The 16,055-nt window shown below is 52.4% G+C and overlaps 1 protein-coding gene across 6 annotated transcripts in view; it reads left to right on the forward strand.

Moving 5' to 3' along the window:
* pde4ca (phosphodiesterase 4C, cAMP-specific a) overlaps window positions 1–16,055 on the forward strand; it is a 64,791-nt gene that overhangs the window by 31,182 nt on the left and 17,554 nt on the right. For 4 of the 6 annotated variants that reach the window (XM_039767201.1, XM_039767202.1, XM_039767200.1 and 1 more), the window contains 5 exons: window positions 5,195–5,386; window positions 6,736–6,772; window positions 8,031–8,104; window positions 10,805–10,854; window positions 13,423–13,535. In XM_039767201.1, coding sequence (XP_039623135.1) covers window positions 5,195–5,386; window positions 6,736–6,772; window positions 8,031–8,104; window positions 10,805–10,854; window positions 13,423–13,535 — 466 coding nt within the window. Of the gene's footprint in view, window positions 1–5,194; window positions 5,387–6,735; window positions 6,773–8,030; window positions 8,105–10,804; window positions 10,855–10,881; window positions 10,987–12,428; window positions 12,448–13,422; window positions 13,536–16,055 lie in introns of those variants that run through there. The other 2 variants (XM_039767204.1, XM_039767206.1) reach the window with 2 other exon arrangements.

A 16,055-nucleotide genomic window follows, 5' to 3' on the forward strand; every position in this document is an offset into this window, starting at 1 on the left:
TCATATAGCGCCTTTCACAGTGAGCACCACCCCACGGTGCCCTGAAGGTTCAGTACAGTTGTGTTTGTAGTTTGGCTGGCTCAGCTGACTCATGAAGGGTATCATAGTGAGCTGGTGGTGGGCATTGCCACAAGGTGGTACACTCTGGGTGAGTTCGACGATGGGATGTGCCCTCAGGAAGTTGTTTTTAATTTATTTTTTCTGGCGCTGGCCAGTAGGGGGCACTGCCACACTCTATCATATCTTCTCATGCATTCCATCTCAGTTTACCACTGGTGGTCCTTCACTCTTTCAAATTCCGATGTCTCCACCTTCAGTTTTCAGAATGTCACAAGAAACAAAAAACAGTCTGGTGTTTATAGCGCCCCTCAGGCCTGGCACAAGATGCTTCATTTCAAGGGTGAGTGTTGGAAAGATACCAAGCCAAGTCACAGTGCCACATTGAATCATCTCGATGTCACAATAAACCCAGGAACGACTCTCACCCACCTTCACCCATCTTCTAACTGGCCAATGGCTATGGAGAAGTGCTGCCCCCTGGTGGCATGTGGTGCATATCAATGAGAGTCAGTGAAAGGCACTATATTAAATAAAGACTTGCTGATCTACTGCCCAAAGAGGGCAGCATGTTGTGCTAATGCCCGTCATGAAAGTTATGTATTGGCAATGATGGCGTCTGCCTCTCTGGTTTGATTGGACCCCTCGGAATATTTTAATGGCTCATGGGTTTAAGGAGCCCATACTCCGTGCCCACCACCTGTCCCTTTGATTTGCATCTGCTGTCTTCTGACAGTCTTAAGAATAGTGGCAGCACCAGCAAGTGAACCACCTGGCACCAGACACATGAAGAATGGCCAGTGGGCAGGAGAAGTGACCCAAGGGCACACAGAGCTGTGCTGCCCTGAGGAAGCAGCAGGGGGCAGCCATCCACACCCAGAGCAGTGACTAAAGGGTTAACAGCCCGCCCTTGGTGATCTGCAGCTGTCATAGCAACGGCGGCCAATGAACACACCCGGGAGCGCCCATTCCGCCTCAGCAGGTCGGCCCGCCATCGATTCTGCTTCTGTCATCGCTCTGATCAAAGAGTGGTGGCTGTTGATGAGGCCACACACCAGAGTCTTAGGGAGACCCCGGGTGGGCTTCTGGTGGTTACGTGATGACCAACCCACCCTCACCTGAAAACATGACACGGCTCCCTGTCTGTCTGGGATGCCCCTAAAGGTCGACAACGATTTGACACCTGCGGCCCCGGTGTCTGACTGGGATGGGAGCCGGGCAGCGAGGGGTTAACATTTTGGGATGACCCCTGTGGACGCCGTCGATCGCTGTCTCGCTCGAGGGGACGGGCACAGCAAGTGGCGCACACTGAGCCAAGTGGTCGCCATGGGCGGCATATGGGCTGCCGCTTGGCTTGCCGCTGACAAAGGTGTCCTTATGTCCCTGGCGCAGCGGCACACAAAGGAGCCGAGACATTTGTATGAAAGCAGAGCGGGCATCGAGCGCAGCGAGCCACACACACAGAGGGAATGACCTGCAGTGGCCGGGGTCCATCATGCAGGTGACCTACAACCCCGCGCGGAGACACTCCTGCATCTGGTGAGTCACTGTGGCGGTGAAAGGCGCTATATGAGGCCATCTGCTTGAGGCCTTCGGAGGGGGTTAGTGGTGGGATTTGTCATCACGTGCTGTTTGTCATTTCTGTCATATGCATGTGGGGTCTGTGGAGCTGAGATGAGGCTGTGATGCCACACTGTATGGAGGGCCTGAGTGGCACATGCTGCACTTCATTTTATATAGCGCCTTGCAAAGCACTTTAAGAAACCTTGAAGAGCAGTGACAGCCCACCTACATGGTCTGGTCACTGAAGTGGCTGCTATGACAGCTTGAGGGTCCATCTGAAGGTCTTTGTGGGTCTCATGTTTGATATAGTGCCTTATGCAGTGACACCATTACATGGCCATCATCCAAGATCAAAGGCATGGCGCCACATGCCACTCCAGCGCCCTCTCTATTTAGTGCCTGGTGAGCAGTGATTGGCACCCTTTCCCTTCCTGGTGGTCATCATGCTGCTTCATGTCATTAGAGCCTTTTGGTGCACAACTTACCCATTTTTAATTTATTTGATGCCCTTTAGTGTGGGCACCTCCACAAATATGGAAAAATCGGATCCACCATGTGGCATGTGACATGCACTGGCAGCAGCACCTGGGTAATGGGCACAGAAAGGCAGGATAGAAGAGCCTTGTGGCATCATCCTGGGCAGTGGCCTCATTCCATTGTTACGTCCCATGAGTGGCCAGGGTTCAACAGGGATGGAGCCCCTGTGACATTGACGGGCATCTCATTCAGGCTTGGCAGGGAGCAGAGTGTGGAGTTCCTTTTTAAGACCTCAAGACCTGAGAGATGGGCACTGATGTTGGGAAGGGAGAATCGGCGAGGACAGAGGAGGAGGAGGAGAAGAAGAAGATGAAGAATTGATCTTTACTGTATATAGCGCCTTTCTACAGACAGCTCTGCCACAAGATTACAGCGTCCACTATCAGACACATATAGAGACCCTGGATGTCCCCCCAGTGCCCACAGCATAAACTGGCAGTAGTGACACACATGGGGACAGATGGCATTTGTATTGATGCTCAACTCCAGCACTCCTTGGTGACACTGATAGTGGGGGGGCTACTGAAGGCTATCTGAACACACGAGTCACTCCGGTGGACCGCCCAGCACAAGTGGCCCACCTGTGCATGGAATGAGAACACAAAGTCACCGGCTGGCTGGGTTGGCAGGCCGTTACAGTGACACAGCTAAAATAACAGCAGGGGTGCCATCTGTGATGGGCACAGCAGCTCACAGGAGGACCTGCCCAGACCAAGGGAGTTGGGGTTAAAGGTCAGACACAGCAGAGACTCACATGTGGAGGAGGAAGTGGGCGGTGCTCATGTGTCACTCAGTGCAGTGCCCCCCAGTTGGTGGGCAGAGGCGTGTCTTGTGTCATTTAACATGACAACCAGCAGGTGAGGTGCCAGTGTGGTGGAGCTTGATTAGTGGGTGGTACAGGAGGGCACAGGGTGGGGTGTGACTGGCACCCAAACATGTTGTCCACTGGGGTAAACCTCTAATGACACTCATGCTGCCACTTGTCCTGTTTCTTCTTAGGTGGGGTCCTAGGGCACTTTGTGGGTATTAAACTTGGGGCACAGTGCATTAGACTGGGCTGCCCTAGGGGGCTTTTGCCAAGCACAGCCCCAAGCCTGTGGTTAGGCCTACAAGTTGCTGTGCCTATGCCCATCAGAAGCCTGATCCCTTCTGGCTGTTTGCAGCAGACTGGCACTTCGTTCATTGGTGAGCATGAGCAGGTGTGCCCTCACTTCAGCCAGGCCATTCTTTGGAGTCCTATCAGGTCACATGACACCCATGTCAGGTGCACATCTGAGTATGGTGACACCTCTGCTCAGATACCCCCACCCCAGCTTGCTCGATGACAGTAATGCCAGCTTATGGTGACCTTGTCATCTTTCACATGGCCGCACATTAATCGATCTTGTTACATCAAGACCCCCATTTTTCCGCTTAATGCGCACGTCCGTCAGCCTCTCAGCGCACTCAGTGTGGCACGTCTTGTCACTGCCAGTCCCAGTCATGAGCCTCCCGTGGTTCAAGGTCACATCGAGCTTATGGGGAGGCACGTGCTGAAATCGACACGGGCTCAGCTCTGCGATGCCAGGCCTGTCGCTCCAGGCCACAGAGTAGGAAGTGGCATGGTGGCAGAACTCAAGTGGAAGGAAAAGACCCCTGACTGGCACAGCTGTGCATTTGTGCTCTCACTGTTGAGCAGGACTTGAATTTGTGTCCAGTGGGGACAGATTGTGACAAAGTGCCACTTGCGTGTGAGTCTGCATGGGCGCGTGTGCGTGCGTGTGTGTGTGTTTTGAAGCTTTGGTCTCTTGTGCCACTCATGTCTTTTTAGACCTATAAGACTGAGGAGCAGAGATGCCAGTATGCCAACACTGAAAGTGTGTGGCGTGCTGGCACAGCGATTAGCATTGCTGCATTGCCTCTGCTGGTTCTCCCCGTGCACTGTCTTTATTATTTTAATTGTGTGGTTCTGGGCTGGCATCTGTCTGCTTGCCTGGTGCCAGGGGGTTTCTTTAATGGCTCATCACCTTTGTGCCATTGTGGGACTGACAGATGAGCAGGTAGGACAGGACCCTGTCTTGTGTCATCGAAGATTGACTTTAGTCACTTGTGCCCCTGAGTGCCATCTCTGCCATGCTGTGTCCTTCAATTCAAGTCCATGTCTGGATGAAAGACTCTGCAAGCTGTAAAAGAGCCCCCCAGTCCAGCGGGGGTCACCACATAGCCATTACCCTACCACTAAGCTCACCCCCAGCCTGGCATATCCTGCTGGTGGCAGACCATAGTTCCACAATTGGCACCCCTTCTTCCCAGGCAGCCACTTCAAGTCTTCACATTAGCCACACAAGATGACGGTGTCCCCAGGGCCCAGAAGTGCTGCGACCCCTCAGTCTGAGTGTGTGGGGGTCTCCATTGATCTACGTCTCTGTTGGCTGTTGTTGTGGCCTTTGCTTTTGTGCCCATCTGGTGAGTCTCGTCCTACTGACTGACACTGTCCCCCTCTGCTGGTGACATGTCATTTTATACCTGCGATCTGATGTTTCAAACTTTGTCAAACTCCAAGGATATCCTCAGTTGGTCCTGACCACAGTGCCATTGGCAAAGAGCACAAGGTGCCACATCCCAGACGCTTCTACCCTCCTTGCCTCATCATTCCAGTTTAGGATTACTGGGCACCGGAGTACAGGTACAGCATAGGGGCCATCCTGGGACACGATGCCAGTCCCTCACAAAGTGAGGCAAGATGGAGTGGGCACTCCTGCTCAGGGAGTATGGGGTGGGCAACCACTGTGGGCATGATACTAGTGGCATGATGAGTGCCAACCAGGCACACTAAAGATGGAAGCACTGGCCATGGGACCACCTTCATCAGTGATGCCCAGGATTCCAACACTTCATGGATGCAGTGGTCTGAACCTTGAAGGTGTCAACTTCTGTTGGCATGATAATGGGCATCAAGTGACAGCCACCGCACTGGTGCCACGCTTGTGCAGCTGCTCTCAGTAGTTTTATCTCTGCCTGTGTGTGTCTTAACTGCCTCTCTGCTTTCTCTTTACAGCTTTGACGTGGAGAATGGACTGTCGGTGGGCCGCACTCCCCTGGACCCCCAGTCCAGTCCCGGGTCAGGCCTGGTCCTGCAGACCAACTTCCCCCACAGCCAGCGACGGGAGTCCTTCCTGTACCGCTCCGACAGCGACTTTGACCTGTCACCGAAGGCCATGTCGAGGAACTCGTCCACCGCCAGCGAGCTGTGAGTATCGTGGCTTGGCCACCTTGAGTGAGTCGTGCCAGCCTGGTGCGTTGGGTGGGTGACCTTGTTATCGTGTGCTGCTTGTGTGACGTTGGCTTTAAGGAAGATCGATGGCCCACAAGACAAGTGAACGAGACTTTTAGGGCGAGAATTGCATGCACATCCCTGCTGTGCCATCCATGACACCACATAAGGGCACAGCGGGCATTTTGACCCCTGGCTTTATTGAACCCTCCAGCCTCGACTATTATCATTGAAGGAGTCTAGAATGATAGCATCTCAGAGTGCTGCCCAATGCCCTTCACGCCAAGTCAATGACGTGACACACGCCATCTTGGTTGTGCCATCTGTACATGCTGGACTACAATAAAACACATTTGAGGGCCCACGTTGGTGAGTCTCTGGTAATGGTGTACCCACCCTCTGGTGGACAGAATGAAGACAAGTCAGACGTACCATAAAGGGCACTATATAGAATGAAGAGAAGCAGCTAATTCGAGCTGCCCTAGGCACATGTGCCCCTCCAGCTCCTCACAGCCACCTCTAAGCTCCTACATGCAGAGGACGCTGGTGGCACACAGGAGCTGGGCAGTATGTGACACATGACTACAATCCCACCCGCTGGGCTCTGGTCACTTACTCGTTTTGTGTTCCCAATATGGACGTCACACAAGCAGCATCACTTTATATAGCGCCTTTCACTGCCACCTTGACAGTTCTAAGAAGGAGCGCCCCTCTGTGGGATCTCAGGACAAGGTGCCACCCACAAGCCCCCCGTGAGTGTTTTCTTCCAAACCTTTTCTCATTTGTTACTCTCTTCTGCTTTTTTCCTGAGCTCCATGATTTGACTAAATGGCGTAGTCGGCAGGATATCAGTCCTTCACACCCTTCATTAACCCGTGTGTGCCATGTCAGTGGTGCCCGTACTCTTAGTTCATACATGCGTGTCGAAGTTAGGGTGCCACAGACAGAGACGACTTCCTTAAATGTTCTGCGGCAGTCGTATAAAGTCGGTCGGCTCACGATGACAGAGCCAGGTGTGTCCGGTGATCCCAATGTCACCTTAAGAGTATCGAGAAAAATAGTGCAGAGAAATCGGAATGATGGAGTCGCCCAAAAACAAGACACGGTCACATGGCAGCCCCTCAGAATTCAAGAAGCCGAGCAGAGCCTGAGGGAGCGGGGGCTTCAGCAGGTGGCGCCGCTGGGTCTTCACTGAAGCCTTTGATCACAGGTCTGAGTGACCCTCATTCACGTTGGCATAGAAATGTCATTAAGTGGCACGTTGGTCTGGACGTCCGTCAAGGGTGCATTTCGTGCTTCATTTTAACTCATATTTTTATTCCCAGGCACGGAGAAGACATGATTGTGACCCCCTTTGCTCAGGTAAGCCCTTTGCCCCTTTGCCTTATGCTGCTCAGCCTGGACTTCTTTTATATGGCGCCTTTCTACATTTACAGAGATGTCTGTGCTTGAGCCATGGGGGGTCTTTGAACCCACAGACTGGGGGTAGAAAGTCCAGCGCCTTAGCCACTTGGCCATGGTGCCAATCAGCAGGGAGTATAAGCATCACGGGCCGATGCTCTCTTTGCCACCCACAATGCCAAGGGGATGGATTTGACAACAGAGCCATGTGGGGTGACAGGTGCCCCCAGTACCTTCCTCCCACTTGGAAGCTCAGCTTTTCTGTAGGGTGGCACTTTAGGCTGCATGGCCAGTGATATCTCATTTGGTTGTACTGGCATAGTTAGCACTCTGGCATTTATGTAAGCTTTTGGGATACCAGGGCACAGTACAAAGTGGCCAGACGTGGGCTCAGTGAATGGCAGGGGAATTCTGTGTGTTGTCCTCCAGATGTGCCCCCCTAAAGTGCAGCAGGTGAGGAGCTCAGAAGTGACCTCAGCGTCCTCGGTGGCGCGCCAAGTTGTTTGGACAATGAAAAGGCGCTAGATGACGATTGGTCACACCAGACTGATCAACCAAGTGGTTTGATTTGTGTGGCACCTCATGCCGTGTCATTAGCAGGGCGATAGTAGTGGTGCCCCTTACTGATTTCACAGCCTCACTCACCCTTGTGTCTTTGGGCTGACCCCATATGGCAAAGAGAGCTGGAGTCATTGACTCATTATACGAGGGCACAGGTGGGCAGGTATACCACTTGATGGGCAGCTCAGGGTATGTCACTTGCCATGGATGAGAGAGGCGCCATATAAATAAAGTGCATTATTATTAGTATGGAGCGAGTGGGTCAGAGAAAGATGCACTTGAGCCCTGGCAAGTCTGTTCATGTGACTGTGGCACAGGCTGGCAAGGCCAACAAACAAGCCACACCACCATAGGCTCTGTGACGCTTTTAGAAGTAACAAGATGGAAGAAACAACTCCACCCTTGAAACTAAGCAGCAGCCATGAGGGTGCGGTCATAGTGCCAATCCCCCTTCCCAGCTCACTGGTACCCTGTATGATGCTGGGCAGCAGCAGGTGTCTTGGTAACATATGTGTGATGGGGGAGAGGCGCTATATAAGAGAAGGACCGTGCAGTGCCAGTAACACAAACAGCTAAAACAGCGCCCGCTGCTGGGCACATGACTAACACCAGCCGTTGCACTTAAGCCCCTCACTGCCATGTCTTCTTCCCTCTACAGGTGCTGGCCAGCCTGAGGACGGTCCGCTGCAACTTTGTCGTCTTGACGCGCCTTCAGGATCGGGTATCAAGCAAGTAAGCAGACTTGGCATCTAGAGGGGCACAGCAGAAGGAGGGTCATCAGGGTGAGGAATGGGCAGGAGGTGCAGAGCTGGAAAATGACACGGCGCGAGACGATTGGCCTTCTTTTAGGGTCTGAGGCACTCAGGTGTCAGTTCTCATTTCTTGACATGAAGTGGCACTGCCCCAGCAGGGTTTGGTGGGCTCGTTAGCCCCTGGAGAGATTGCTTTAGCTTTGTCAACCCAGAGTGGTCCTGAGGTCCCCGGGCCATACAGCTGCCCACCGTTGTCCTTTCATTGTCTGCCTCTCCACACTATTTGTATTTCTTAGCAATCCTCGGCTATCGTTTCTGGTCTGCCAGTGCAGGGAGTGGCATCACGCCAGGACCCGTTGGCAGGGTGGACTTTGTGGGTTCATTTTTCTGTGTCATTTTATGTAGTTTTTGTAATGTTCCTCATTTTCCACGTCATTTTGGTGACGCCATCACTTTGTGCTCCTATTTCCTTTTCAGTGTCGATGCTTTTGGCTGTTGCTATGCCCGTTGCTGGTCATGTGATGCGTTATGTCATCACATCCCACCTATTTAAGATGGCGGCCACACTTGTGAATGACAACCTCATTTTCCCTTTGTGACCTTTAGTGGTTTGAGCTGCTCGCTCATTTTGGGACCCTCTGCTCTGCCCCCTCCTCCTGTGGCATCCTGATGGTCAATCGTCCAGTTTGGGTTTGCCATGCCATTCCTCCGCTCTTTATGGACGAGGAGTGTCGAGGCAGGTGGTCGGCACTTGTCTGTCTGATGACAAGCAGGCCTCAAAAAGCAGCTGGAAGAGGACAGTGAAAGGGACGCTGACCGTCCTGTCTGTGCAGTTTGAAGGACCCTGGTAGCGTGTGCCCACCGGGCCTCTGACTAGATGACCATCTCATTGCCAACATAAACCCTGGAAAGGAGAAACAAGTGTCCCCTACTGCCAGGCCCTTGCCAAATTTTGGCAGCCCATGTCACCATCTGATCTCAGCTGCTGAGGTCAAACCTGCTGCTTGCCACCTCCGGCAGTTGGCACTACTCAGGCATTGAGCGATTGGTCACCACATACTGTAGGCCCAGTGTGGATTGGCATGAATGGCAGAAAGGGCCCAAGAAAAATGTCATTTGTGCTCCAGAACTGCCACGGCCCTCGGTCATCACACTTGATGGCTTTATTGGTCCTTGCTCACCAGTGGCGGACCGTGCATCTCACACGTAGGCCTTCAGTGGTGCCCGCCCCTCAAAAACTAATTTGTGGTTATAAAACCATCTTAATATGCGGAAATCCAGTAAAGAGGCGCTGCATCGCAGACAGATAAGTCCTGCAGCCACAATACGTGCCTTTAGTGAAGAGACAACTCCTTTGTACTGCAGCCACAGCCGCGGCTCTCATCAAAACATCAACAAGAACTCAGAAACTTGCAATATTAGTCGGGAGGAGCGCAACATTTCACTCACCAAAATCAGGGTTATTTGTGAACAAAATCCATCGTCCTCTCTTTCCTCAAAAACAGTTCAATTACTCAGTCGTACGGATTATCCGAGCGCTTCAGTTCCATCAAAACGTCCCTTTCTATCGCCATCGAAGCCAATGCTGACAGTCGAACCCGCCCTGTCGTATTCCTGCCACAAGTTTGAATTCGCTTTAGGGCTGAAAATGTCCGCTCGACAGAAGCTGTGGACACGGGAATGCTCACCGCCAAATAGGCCAATGTGAACAGCCGCCCCACGCTCTCATTCCGATCCGTGGGAGATTCTCCTGCAAAATCATCCTTGGCATACATTACAGTCAGTTCTGTGTTCAGCCGAGGCACATCAAAAAGCGCTCCGTGGCTCTCGTGTTAAACTGGAGAAGGCCGCATGCGGGAAAGTTTTCTTGGATTCCCGAAACTTCTGGGGCTCGAGGAGCGTGACAAACATCAGGTTTTCGTGGTCTTGAAATCTGGACTGTGCCTGGCACATAATACTGTCCAGAATCCTGCCAAGGAGTTGGCCGTAGTGTACGTGACGATCCTGCGCTCGGAGCGCCAGCGGTGTGTTCAGTGGCCTCGGAGAGTCCCTCATATCGGCTTCTATCCAATCAATGGGTCTGAATACGGTGACGTCGCCGTACGCCTGCTAGAGGGCCGCACTGACACCAACTCAAAATCTGATTGGTTGAAGCAACAGGTTAATCAACAACGGATTGTGAAGTCCTCTCCGCCTGGCAACAAATGATGGCTGAAATGTGATTGGTTAAACGCTTTAATACGAAAATACGTGTTTCTGGAAGCAGCACAACCATCGGAAAAGCTATGAAAGGAAGCGGACAGACAATTTGGAATTATTTAAGAAGTATTCATGGACAAAATATAATTAACATCACTTTGTGATTCAGATATTTTTTTAGGCCAGCAGAGAAGGCTTTGCAGGCCCTGGCGGCCCACCACTGTTGCTCACGCCAGTCCACTTACACGTCCCTCACCATGGCACCAGGTGGCATCTCACAGGCCGTGGACGTAAAACACTGGCACATCCATATCAATGATCGCCAGAGCAGAACAGGAACTGTGTCTGGGTGGCATCTTGTCTGAGTGTCCTGAGGTGGGCGGACTGGTGCCCCCCTCCCCGGGCCTGACAGCCACTTTATTGATCCCAATCCCAAATGCCCAACTTCTTACACCAGTCCCCTGTTTTGTGTTTCTTTCAGAAGATCTTCAAGCAGCGGCATGCCAGCTGTGTGCAAGACGAACCTGCCAGGTGTGTGTCATGAAGACGGTGCCCTCCTTAGCGGGGCGGCTGGACGTGGGACGCGTCACAAGGGCAGTAGGCACAGAGACGGCTCCGGCCCCACCCCCTGTCCTGGCATCCAGCCTGTTCCATAATTCCCAGGTTTGCACGCACACAGGTTTGTGGCACTGCCCACTGGCAGTGGCGGTGGTCTACTGGCCATTTTGTGTATTGCTGGCTTCTGTCTGAGAAAGCGGATGTGCCCGGGGGCTCTTTAAGGAACACCACTGGTGGGCCCTGAAGTGAGGTGCTGTCCCTTGGTGGTCCACGACCTGATCAGACTCAGTGTTTGAGCTCTTGGTCATTGTCCCCAATGAACACAATGAAGCTTAGTGACCCTTGGCTGTCCATCTGCCAGTCCCCTCCACTCCTCATGCCACTCACCCCATGACCACCCTTCATCCATCTCCATCTTCCATGTCTCAGGTGGGATGCTCCACAGGTCAGGTTCTCTTTGTCACTCTGGCTTTCCCTCAAAATCGAAGCGCCACCTCATGACATTGTGTGGACCCTTCTGCTGTCCTTCCTCCACTTTGCTTCCCTTCCTGCCCACCCTGTGCCCTCATTTCCTTCTATTCTGTGGAACAACTGGTGCTCTCCTCGGGGTGGTGGCTTCCTGAGTGCCAACAGTGGCAGGCCCACTGTGCTCATTACTGTCATGTAGCCCCAAGGTGATGATGGGCATGTCGACATTGGCATCGGCCCTCCTCCACCCACTTGCTTTTTCCTCTTCAGATAGATTGATAGATAGAAAGGTGCTATATAACAGATGGATAGATAGATAGATAGATAGATAGATAGATAGATAGATAGATAGATAGATAGATAGATAGAAAGATAGATATAGTGAAAGGCGCTATATGATAGATAGATAGATAGATAGATAGATAGATAGATAGATAGATAGATAGATAGATAGATAGATAGATATAGTGAAAGGCGCTATATGATAGATAGATAGATAGATAGATAGATAGATAGATAGATAGATAGATAGATAGATAGATAGAGTGAAAGGCGCTATATGATAGATAGATAGATAGATAGATAGATAGATAGATAGATAGATAGATAGATAGATAGATAGATAGATAGATAGAAATGAGGTATAACAGACAATAACTTTGTGTAATGTTAACGTTTACCCCACCGGGTGGAGTTGAAGAGTCGCATAGTGTGGGGTCTCCTCAGTCTGTCAGTCTGTCTCTGAAGCTGCTCCTCTGTCTGTCTGGAGATGATCCTGTTCAGTTGATTCTCCATGATTGACAGGAGTCTGCTCAGCGCCCGTCGCTCTGCCACGGATGTCAAACTGTCCAGCTCCGTGCCTACAATAGAGCCTGCCTTCCTCACCAGTTTGTCCCTCGTCTTTATGCTGCCTGCCCAGCACACCATCATGTAGAAGAGGGCGCTCACCACAACCGTCTGATAGAACATCTGCAGCATCTTATTGCAGATGGTGAAGGACGTCAGTCTTCTAATGAAGTATAGTCGTCTCTGTCCTCTCTGGCACAGATCATCAGTATTGGCAGTCCAGTCCAGTTTATCATCCAGCTGCACTCCCAGGTATTTATAGGTCTGCACCCTCTGCACAGTCACCTCTGATGATCACGGGGTCCATGAGGGTCCTGGTCCTCCTAAAATCCACCACCAGCTCCTTGGTCTTGTTGGTGTTCAGTTGTAGGTGGTTTGAGTTGCACCATTTAACAAAGTCCTTGATTAGGTTCCTGTACTCCTCCTCCTGCCCACTCCTGATGCAGCCCACCATAGCAGTGTCATCACGTGGCAGGACTCCGAGTCGTATTGGAAGTCTGATGTATGTTGGCTGAACTGGACCAGTGAAAGTCCAGTCCACTGCGGTGCTCCTGTGCTGCTGACCACAATGTCAGACCTGCAGTTCCCGAGACGCACATACTGAGGTCTGTCTGTAAGGTAGTCCACGATCCATGGCACCAGGTGTGAATCTACTCCCATCTTCAGGTCTTCATATCTAACATATGTCAGTGCAGGAGGGGGGCACACCAAGTGTGGCACATGGACTCTGCTGCCACCAGCCATGTTTCGGAGGCAGTGCCTCTTTAAAATCTTAAATGGCATGGTGGTAACTGAGACAAACTGCCATGCCAGGCACTACAGAGTGTGACGAGTACTGGTGGGCGCTGAGCCATGGAAGCCCAAAGATGATGAGAGCCAAGAGACTGAGAAGTTGACGTAAAATCCTGCTGGCACACGCTGTGCCCTGTTGACAATGTGGCACCATCTATGCCTATGCATTGACCTTCCCCACAGCTGGGCACAGAAGTCCATTGCTCTGATTTCCCACATTCAGGTGCTGTGAGGTGACAAGGCCACCCTGGGGTGTCACAATGAAGTTGATCACAAGGTGACCTTTCAGGCATCTGGGTGGCATGTGTAACAGGGCTTGTTGTTGGTACCAGCATGTATCTTGCCAGAAGGGATGTGTGCCATGTTGTCAGGGGTGAGGGAATGCGAGCACTGCCAGGTCAGCACCTGAACACCAGCTTGTGTTTCTGCCCACAGATGAGGCCTGCCAGAAGCTGGCCATTGAGACACTGGAGGAACTGGACTGGTGCTTGGACCAGCTGGAGACCCTGCAGACCCGGCACTCAGTCAGCGAGATGGCATCAAATAAGGTAGGCAAGTGCCTGCTTGGCACCCAGTACTGTCTGACTTTGTGGACCTTTAAAAGAGCAAAAGATAAAGAAAGAGGAGGAAGTGTGCCCCCTATGGACAGAAGCTGTTGTGCTCCGTGTCCCATGGCACTGCTAGGTGCCGCCATGTCGAATTTCTTCTTCTTCCTCTGCCCCGCTTGTAGAGGTGGCCCAGTGGCTGAGTTACTTGAAAGAATTCCAGGCCCATTGTCTTCAGGTCCCCACCCTATCTTGATGTATGCCCCTCACATTTGGGCAAGGTGGAGTTGGCACCCATGCCAGCCTTGAATGTCAGTCATGTCCATACCGAGTTTGTCCGCTCGCACTTCCAGTTCTTTGTTATTTGATCATCTGAAACAGCGCAGGGATGCCATACCCTAACATGCCAGACTCTAATATGCCAGCCTATTTTCTTAATCCTGAGCAGCGCCACGGGGGTCACAGGGTGGCGCACTGGAGCCTGTCCCAGCAAGGACTGGGCACAAATGGGGATCGCATAAAGTGAAGGAAAAAAATCCAAAAGGCCGCTGCTGACGGGTCTCCTGTGACATCCGCGCCATCTACTGGTGGCTTTGGCGATTACAACACATTCTAAACATGGGTGGCTCTTCAGAGCGATGCCCAGAACCAGCCACGGGAAGGTTCCAGAAAGAGAACTTTATTTACTGAGCAAACGTGAGTAGGTGACAGGAGTCCGTGGGGGTCCCGACTTTAAAAGAGCGCACAGCAGGCTCAGCTCAGGTTTCCTTGATCCGCTTCACACATGGAGGACTTCAAACTGAACGAAGCCCCCCAGACTGAAGTGGCTCTTTGTCCAGAAATGGAGCCACAAATGCCACCGCAGAACCATTCAATGAAACTGATAACCCCATCACTATTCATTAATAGGCTAAACGTGGGTTCCGCCAGCCCACCCATTATGTTTCACTGCCTAGTCAAAGGGGGTTCCCGTCAATCTTAAATCACGGGGACCGCATGTGGCACTTTAATGTCACCTCAGTGATGGAGGCTCCTCCCCATCTGATATTCTTTTCCTGATGTCTCCTGCTCGGGACACGGCGTGGGGGGGCACAGCATTTAACCCCACGCCAGCCCAGTCTCTGTCAGCGTGGCTTTTGCTTGTTCTCTCTGTGCTGTGACTTCTTGTTACCTTCGACGGTTGAGCTTCACCGACAACTCTGTGATGTCACTGGCACAGGTCTGGCCCCTGGGGTAGGCGGGGTCAGGGATACTCGTGTTTAGGTGGCACGTCTGTCACAATATGTGACACGCCACTTCAGCACCAACCACTAAAGTGTCGCCTGCCCTCACGCTACTCTCACCGCAATAGGACATCTCAATGCTGTGGCCCTCTCCACTGCCTGTTACCAGTGTGACAATGACGGACAAAAGCACACCTGCCTGGCACAGCCACACCACTCACCCTCAGCCTGAGGGGAGCCCTCTTACGCTCCCGTGGACTACGCCATTTCACGCGTTGAAGACCCTCTTGAGTGACTGTTAGGTTTCGTAACTCGCCTGTGTTTTCTTTTCACTTTCACTTGTGGAAATCAATGTGTCCCCTTGTCCTGTCACACTTGTTCCCAAGCAGTCCCCAGACTTCCGTTGGCCTCTTTCGTTAGTCGAGTCTGACGAACGAATAAACGGCACTGCAAATATCTGTGGGCACCAAGGAGTTAAAGAACATCGTCGACGTCACGCTAGGCGCCCCACCCCCCGTACTCTATTGGCGGCTCCTCAGTTACTAAATCGGAGCTCCACCCCCGCTCACGATTGGCTAAGCCGCGGAGATGCTGCTTCTCTCGCGCTGCACAGTCTGTGGTACCGGCGGCCGTTTGGCGTCACCAGCCACATGAGTCACACTCGGGGGTCCGGCTGCCCTCACCCACGGACTCAGATGGACCGTTGGACCCCGACTTCTAGGCGTCCCTGGCTGGTGATCCCGGGAATAGGCAGCGTGGACATGCGGGGGCTGGTCGGCTGCTTCACTTTGGTGTCTTGGTCATTTAGTCGGTGACAGTGGCCTTTATGTGTGAATCGGGGGGAAGCGCTGACGTGGAATCCACATGAGACAGAACAAGGACAGTGAGAGGGGGCGCAGGTTCGGGCAGAGGAGTGAGGGGTCCCCACAAACCGCCCCATGCGCTCGCATGTACAGAGGCTCCTTCGCAACGCTCCGGACGTGATGGCGTTTAGCAGACTTGAGGTGGACAGGACGGGCGAGCTAGCGGGGCTCAGTGGCCTCTTCTCGTCCCACTTGTGCCAGTGCGCTTTATGGTAACGGAGGTTCCTAATCGTCGGTGTGTTCCGATCAGTCAAAGGATGAACGGTCCACCTTTTGATGCCCGGACCGCTGATGGGGGCACCAGTCAGATCCTCTGGCACACGTCAGCAGCACAGCAAGCGTTCAAGTACACCTTGGGTGCCCAAGTTAGATTGATTGGCACGCACGCTTCCACCAAAGCAAAGTGCAGCAGTGTGAACAAGTCCATCCATCCATCC

This window comes from Polypterus senegalus, chromosome 10, assembly GCF_016835505.1.
Source record: "Polypterus senegalus isolate Bchr_013 chromosome 10, ASM1683550v1, whole genome shotgun sequence".
In the NCBI taxonomy this organism is placed as follows: Eukaryota; Metazoa; Chordata; class Cladistia; order Polypteriformes; family Polypteridae; genus Polypterus; species Polypterus senegalus.